At 37.8% G+C, this 8,440-nt stretch overlaps 1 protein-coding gene across 1 annotated transcript; it reads right to left on the bottom strand.

The window, feature by feature from the left end:
• Positions 1–336: 336 nt before the first annotated feature.
• Positions 337–7,716, bottom strand: LOC145139246 (copper-transporting ATPase PAA2, chloroplastic-like). Its single transcript, XM_079073141.1, has 8 exons — positions 7,459–7,716; positions 1,650–1,796; positions 1,431–1,541; positions 1,249–1,317; positions 1,042–1,151; positions 848–953; positions 492–496; positions 337–394 (listed from the first exon to the last, which is right to left on the bottom strand). The coding sequence occupies exons 1-8, from the start codon at positions 7,714–7,716 to the stop codon at positions 337–339; spliced, it is 864 nt and encodes a 287-aa protein (XP_078929267.1).
• Between the last annotated feature and the right edge of the window lie 724 nt (positions 7,717–8,440).

The raw sequence follows: 8,440 nt of genomic DNA, 5'->3' as shown, positions 1-8,440 counted from the left end.
TCTCAACCTGTCTCAACTTTTCTGTTCAACAACAAAATTAATTCAATACATAGATTTACAAAATAATATAACAAATATACATCATCAAAATTCAGCTAGTGATCCTACTTGTGTGAAACACAGGATGTATTTTGAAGCCAAAAGTCCACAACTTGACATTTTTCCCCTCTCAATAGTGGGAAAAATGATTCTGATAGATGGATTTCTCAACTTTTGGCTAGCACTCCAACAGCCCTACTGAAACATTATGAAAACAATTTATATTAATAATAATTAATAATGAAACTCATATTAGAGTTCAAGGACCCTGCCCCACAATGGAACTGAACTAGCAAACTATCTCCTAAATGACTCCCTTAAAAGAAGAAAAAGCTTCCAACAGTAGTGCGATTCCCTGTAATACAATAAAACCTCATCACATATTGCAAAAATAGGCCAAATTAATTCCTTTTCATATCTTTATAGTGTTATCACAGGGAGCAAATTGTTACCATTTCTGTAAATCAAAGAAAAGCTTCAAAAGCTTCAAAAGTCAAGCTCTCTAAATCAAAGAAAAAAAGTAAAGATTTTACTATTTCTGTAAAATAAAAAAAGTTAATTACCTAAAATTCCATTCAGGACAAGAATAAGGACTAACTATGATGTGATAATTTTACTATTTCAGTAAAATAAAAAAAGATATTTAAATCTTATAACCTAATAGCAGTTATTTAAATCTTACCCCAAACCATAGGGACCATTCGTGTAATTTACTCAAAAAAATATTTTTGAAAGTAGAATGTTGTAAGCTCAAAAGTAGAGGATTTTCCATAGGTGTAAAAAAATAAAAGTTTAAACTATTACTCACCAAGACATATGTGGAAAGTTTTAAGCTCAAAAGCAGAGGATTTTCCATAGGGCCAGAAATGTCATTTAGCAGCACATCTGGAAAAACATGTACCCCAACATAGTACCTATCACATTTGACAATCAAATAAACACAAAGCAATTACTAGTTTAAACTTGTCAATGACAGGGGCTAAATGGTAAATAGTTTTATACCAGAAGGCAAATGTTGCTGCTGATAAAGTCATAACAGTGTACACAAATGGCCCAACAATTGAATCTACAAGCCTCTGTATAGGTGCTTCATGCCCTTGTGCATCCTCTACCTAAAACAATGTACAAAAATGGTGCTTTAAAGATATAATAAACAAAGAAATGAAAGTAAAATTGCTATTTCTTGCATTTAATTTTAATCTTTAATACCATTTTGACAATCTTTGTTATTGTTGAGTTGGAACCGGTGGAAGAAGCTTCAATTTTCAGTGGGCCATCCTGAAAGACAATCATGAAACAGAATATTACCTCAAATTTTATAATTCCATAACTTTTTTTTATATAAAATGCTCAAAGATCAAATTTTTCTCCAAATGCTCAATGAATATCACCCAATTTATTGTTCCAGCTGAGACAAAAAGTCCTTCTTCCTTAAAAACAAGAAGAGACTCTCCTATAAACATAGACTCATCCACAACACTTCTTCCTGCAATTACTTTCCCCTGAACACAAGATTTAATTCATCATATCAAAAGCCCTAATCCATAAACTATTTTATTGAAATTGTAATGTGAATTATGATGTTCCAATTGAAAGTTAACAAGACTTACATCTACAGGAATAGTTTCTCCAGGCAAAACCAATACAAAATCTCCAACTCGAATATCATCAGTAGGGACTTCAATACAGATTGAATCATAACTCAGTATGCTACCAGTAGATGCATCAGTTTCAGAGGGAGAGATTACTAGACGTGACTATGTGGATATTAGTGACTGCAGACATATGATAGCCACAAGGGTATAAAGGTTAAAACACAAAGGTATTGTGTGAATTACAAGGTGAAACAGAAAATCAAATTGTTTCAGAGGGTGATTTATAAACAATAAAGAATAAAAATTTCATGTACGTTCTGGAGTACTTTGTATGTAATAAATATGAGAAGCTTAAAACATTAGCCTTTGATATTCATTATCTTTTCAATAAAGAATACCTAGTATTGATTCTTACACAACCAACAAAATATAGCCTCTAATCTTTCAAAGGATGACCAGGAATGAAGAGATGACCAAGAATGAAGCAAAATGGACACACACAAAGATTATCCGATCTTTCAAACATTAACTTCAATTTACTCTATCATTTAAAATGTGATACTTTTTTGCTTAACTGAGAAGAAGATGCAAGCAAAAATAAGAAGTTTGACTTGCAAATACAGGAAAATATCAAAAGTTTGAGAAGTAGATGCAGGAAAAATGGGAGGCATAAAGGAGAAATCGATAATACCATGTGAAATCGCAGCAGAGATGATGCAGATGCACGAAAAAAAATATCAGAATCCTTTTTGCTTGATTGAGAAGATGAAGTTGAGAGTTGAATGAAAAGTCGTGTTCCCCTTATTTGCTTAGCGAATGAAGAAATAGGACCAAGGCTAGAAGCGCAACTGGACTAGGGTTTGTAAATGTGAGGAGTCATTGTAGATGGAGTAGGGTAGAGGTGAAGAGGAGTTCAATTACCAATTTTATGTTGAGATTATTGTGTCTAATCGTCACCATAAAGATACAATCGAGAGAGAATGATCATCGATTTCTGGAAGGAAGCGAGGGTGTTACAGAGAGGGGGGGGGGGAATGAAGGTCGATCTGTCGGGTGGAGATCTAAGGAGAGAGTGAGCAGGGCACTTCAAAATTTTGGGGGATTTCCCCCCTTTACCTATTAATGAAGGATCAGACTCGCGTTCTTACAACACAGAACGAAGCCAACATAAAACCATGTTTCTGTTGGTGGCGGCTGCTAGGTTTTACAGAGAGAAGGAGGGGAGAAAATGAAGGTCATCGGCAGGTGGAGAGGAAAGAATAAGCGGGTCTTCCAAAATTTTGGGGATTTTGTTTCCTCCGTGTTAGCTAAGTCGAAGAGGCGGGGGGGGGGGGGGTTTAATTTTTGGGATCCAATAGGCGGGGGTTAATTTTTGTCGATATTATTTCCCGCCTAAAAGGCGTGTTTCATTAAAAAGTTATAAAGCGACACACTTACATGACGCACATTTTATGAAAGGCGCCCTCCGCATTTCTTTTTTTTTCTTTTCTGACACTAATTTTAGGGCACGCATAAATGTGTGTCCTCTATCCTTAAAATTTTGGAAAACTGACATTAATTTCTAGGGCACGCACAAATGTGTGTCGTCTATCAGTGTGTGTCATTGTTTGCGCGTCATTAAAGGCCTATTTTCTAGTAGTGACGGTATGTCGTATTTTGGGGAACTCACTAAGCTTTGTGCTTACGGTTTATGTTTAAATGTTTTTCAGATACTTCTGGTTCGAAGGGGAAGGGTCTGACATGATCACATCGCATCCACCAGTGTTCAACATTCTATGATTTTGGGATTGTACTTTGTTAACTATTTTTCCAAATTGTCATACTTTGATGGTTTGAAATGAATGATTGATAGTTTTGGTTGACTTAAAAATATATTTTTTTACTTAGTATTTCCAGGCTGTTACAAGTTGGTATTAGAGCCTTGGTTTGAAGGATTCGGGCACACTCTCGGGTGTGTCTGAACTCAAACCGAGGAATTGGTAAAAAGAAAAGATTTTTCTAAAAGGGTTTTTATAAAACTGGGGTGTGATGCATGCAATCGGTCGATATCAAGTAAGTATTCCCAAAATACCATGCATGTTTAATTGATTTAGTATGTGGATTTGTGAATAGCATGCTAGATTAGGGCTAAGGATCTGCTCAAAATTGTATGTTAGGATAGATGCCTTTGTATGCCTACTGTATAAGCCGCTAGAACTGCATGCTAGTATGGATTATAGATGATATGATAGGATGACATGCTAGGCAGTGCACTGGTTAGAACTCGATGCTCGAATGCTGCTTTCTTTGTGCTTTTAAGAACCACTGTTAATACTAGTTAACTATCAAGCAAATATGCAAGGTTACATGTTACTAGTTAACTACTTCAACTTTCATCAAGGGTATTTGGCCTAATTATTATTCTATTTTAGACGCGTATTTTAGTCTTATTTTATTATATTACGGTAAGCACGTATACTACAAATAAATACACATAAACCAAATAATACTCAAATAATTTCCCTTTATTATATCAAATATGTTACAATTGTTGACCCAAATTATTTAGTTAATGCCGAGCGAGAAACGCGGGCATTACAATTCTCCCCTTAGGATGATTCCGTCCTGGGAATCATGCATCCAGAAACAGATGTGTATAACGATTTTTCATCTCGCTTTATGTTTCCCAGGTGAGGTTCGGCCCATTCGCCTCCTACAGGTCTCCAATGGTGTAAAATCGAAGTTATGGCTGCTAGGTCTGATCCCCCAAGGTAATGGCAAGCCAAATGACCAAAATGCCCAAACTGGGCAGTTGCGCGGGTACCCGCGCAACGGAAATTTTACCCGCGCAAATGTTGCTGTTATGTTATTGGTCCTTCATTCCACCACCCCACCCTTCCACTACCAAAGATTCCTTTAGTCCCCTCCATATCCATGTAATTCAAATCAGCCAATCATCTTTTATCTTTAAATGTGGATGCTCCAAACCCAAAATTAATTATCCATGATCCATCTTCACAAGCCCACTTCATCCAAGCCTTTATCTTTTTAAGCCCAATCTCCTTTGGTGGATCCGCTAAGCCCAATAGCGCCTCGAGAGCACACAAGTCCGTCTTCACTCTAATCCACAATCGCGATAAGCTCCAAAACCCTGCAAAATACCTCATGCAACATAAAAAGCACCCGGTACGATCCATACTAAAGAAAATAAATAAAATACAATGCAATAATGATAAAAAGATCTAAAAATCTAAAATAAACTAATAAAAATAAGGAAATAAAATAAGCTATCAAATCACCCCAAGCTTAAACCTAACTTGTCCTCAAGTTAGAACAAGACTAATATGAGATCGGGATGAGCTAAACTAAAAAGGAAAAAGAAAGGTACCATAGAACTTGGTCAACATCAGTCAACATGGTCAGAATTAGTCCTTCATGGACCCTACGCATCCTCAAAATGTTCCCCGCTTTAGAGCCATAAACCACATTCTCAACCACTTGATGGGCGAATAGATCACGGCTGGATGTAGTCGCGGTGTGCAAGACAAAGGAAACAGAGATGCGCCCAGTGGGGACACTTTAAATCACCAATGTAGACCATAGTGCACGAAGGAAAGGCGCCTCTTCACACACTATGATTCCTACATTTGTCAGGCTAAAGTGTATAGTACGAAATAGGGCTTTGCAGCGCGGCCTTCGGGCAAACATCCGGTTTCAGAAGTTTCTCCCTTGTACTGTCCTTTACAGTCTACCGTCTCATCGTCAAGGCCTTTTCTCACCAAAAAATCAAAAATAAAATAAAATAATAAAAATTCTACTTAACCTAAACTTAAACCTAACAACTTAAATCTTCAATTTTGGACTTCGGTTATTTGGTCTTCAGCCTCTTTGCTGCCTGATATTCAGCTTTCTCGTTTTTTTTTTAACTAAAGCCTTGAACTTGGATTCTTGTTCTTCTTTTTGTGTTGCTCTTTTTCTTCATTTTTTTCTTCTTTGATTTTGTTGCTTTTCTTTAATCCTCTTCATTGTTTCTTTTTGTCTTCACTTTTCCAATTTCTTCATTTTTTTGTGTTTTCTTCTTTGAAGGTCTAAGGAATTTCACCATGTAACAAATGATGGAGGCTAACATGAACGCCAAATGGTCATTGACAATGTGCCAAGATCAACTAAAAAGGGTGGGATATGACACAAAAATGGGTGTTACCGAAAAAAAACTTGGTCCCAAAAGATGTGAATTGGGGGACCCACTTCAAAGTTCATCAAGCACCTCAATGCAAGGTGTGATAAACAAAATCTATCTAACTATCTACTCTAGACTCTTTAAAAAAAATAACCTATCTTAAAAAGGTGGTGAGAATCTAACTAAGTAAGGCTCGGACGAGACTCGGGAGTACTAAGGGGTACTCCCTCCAAAACCAAGATGCGAGTCTTCAATATCTTCAATGTCTTCAAAATACCTTACCGGGCTAAACTTTGCTCGCACACATTGGCATGACCAACCACATCCCTCCGCACCTAGACCCAATCAAGCTACCTGCATCTGACCCCCACACAAGCGGTCTCAAAGTGGTATGTGAGGCTCAAAACGTGTCCCATTTATCCAATACAAGGAATTCCATATCAAGACCCGGGACCAATCTGTGATTCAATACTCATGACTCGGCGCTCTGGTACCTGTAGGGATGAGAAGACAAGAGAGAACAAAAATGCATGAACTTAAACTAGAATGCATCTAAAAAGTATGAAAATTAGAAAAGAAAGAAACAAAATATGCAATATTTTTGAAATTTTTATGCAATTTTTTTATGAATGACCTAAATAAGTTACTCTAAATGCAACTATATACAACCTAAATGCAATAAAAATAAAAATATAAGAATACCTCACCCCAAGCTTAAAATTTAGCATTGTCCTCAATGCTTAGGATGAGAGTAAGGAAGGATCATACCGGGATCAAGATGGAGGAGGCCCGCGAGGACGGTATGGAAGCAACACATGGGTCGCATAATGATGCTTGGATGGAGTTCTTAGCCGCCTAAATACACATGGATGAAAGCTTGGTCGCACAAAGGACACATATGAAATGGCTGGAAATTTTCTTATGAAATGACATATTTGCGCGGGTACCCTCGCAAACTTTGCGTGGGTGGGGGGCAGCCGCACGCACACATCAGAATACATCCCATGTTGGGGTAATTTTCGAGCTCGAATTTGCGCGACTAGGGTTGGGTCGCGCAAGGGTTGCGCGGGTGGCAGTCGGTCGCGCAAACATTTGCGCGGGTGAGGAACCGGCCGCACACATACATCAGAATGCATCCCATTTGGGGGTAATTTGGAACTCGGAATCTGCGCGGCTGGAGGCCGGTCGCTTAAAGTCTGTGCGGGCACCCGCGCAAATTTCAAATTTTAGCATTTTTCAAACTTCACCAAGATCATTGCAAGACTTCCATATGCTTATTTTTAGACCAACTTCAAGCTTAGAAACACCCAAAACTTCAAGTGGAGATTATTTATTTACAATGCATTTATTTAACGTCTTTGCCAAGACATAGCTCCGCTTCCGTCAACCTTCGTAATTCGGATTTTCCAATGTTATGGTGTCGAATTCTCCCATGTCAAAGCCTTCATAAAATGGTTTCAAACGGTGCCCATTCACTTTGAATATTTGATTTATTTCCAAACTCTTAATTTCAACTGCACCGTGATCAAACACTTTTATAACAATAAAAGGTCCGTGCCATCGAGATCGCAACTTTCCCGGGAATAGCTTTAAGCGTGAATGATAAAGAAGAACTTTTTGACCCGGAATAAAGTGTTTTTGGGTTATGTGCTTGTCATGAAATGCCTTTTTCTTCTCTTTGAACCTTTGGAACCTTTTAATTATCTTCTTCTTGATCACTTCCATCATTGGATGATTCAATCTTCTTTGAGCTTCCCTCTTAGGCTTACAATCATCTGCCATGAGTATCTTGTTTGTGCATACATTAGGGCTTATCTCGTTTATTGGCTCAATCACATCAACCCGATACAATGGCGAAATGTTGCTAGGGTACCTCATTGCTTCAAAGATGTTGAAGTGAATGGTTTCTCCATCAAACTCCATAGTTATCTTTCCTTTATGGACATCAATGATTGTGTGAGCGGTATGCATGAAAGGTCTTCCAAGGAGGATCATAGATGATGTGGAAGGAGTCGTCTCTTCAATATCAATGACATAAAAATCCGCAGGAAAAACAAGTTGATTAACTTGTACTAACACATCCTCCAACACTCCTCTTGGAGACACACTTGACTTGTCCGCTAATTGAATGATGACTCCGGTTTCTTCCAAAGGACCAACATTGAGAGATTGAAAAACCGAATATGGCATGACATTGATTGAGGCTCCAAGGTCTAACATGGCACTTTCAACATGTAAATCACCAATGGTACAAGGGATAGCAAATATTCCCGGATCCTTGCATTTGGGAGGTAACTTCTTTTGGATAACCGCAGACACGTTTGCATTGACTTGAATCTTTTCATTCGCTTTGAATTTCCTCTTCTTGGTGCATAAATCCTTGAGGAATTTTGCATAACTTGGAATTTGCTTAATAGCATTCAAAAGTGGAATGTTGATTTGGACCTTGCGAAAAGTTTCAAATAATTCATTTTCTTCCTCTATCTTCTTGGAAAAGGCTAACCGGGAAGGGAAGGGTGGTGGTATGACCAATGGCTTAATAGGCTTGTTGGAATATTCGGGTTGCTCAATGTTTGGAACAACTAGTTCCTTTGGAGGAACTACCACTTTCGAAGGTTCAACAACAATAACCTCATCCTCTTCTTCT

The sequence above is a fragment of the Lactuca virosa genome, chromosome 9 (assembly GCF_052849685.1).
Source record: "Lactuca virosa cultivar CGN04683 chromosome 9, Lactuca_virosa_CGN04683_v6, whole genome shotgun sequence".
NCBI classification, from domain to species: Eukaryota; Viridiplantae; Streptophyta; class Magnoliopsida; order Asterales; family Asteraceae; genus Lactuca; species Lactuca virosa.
This window is presented reverse-complemented; position numbering and strand designations above follow the sequence as displayed.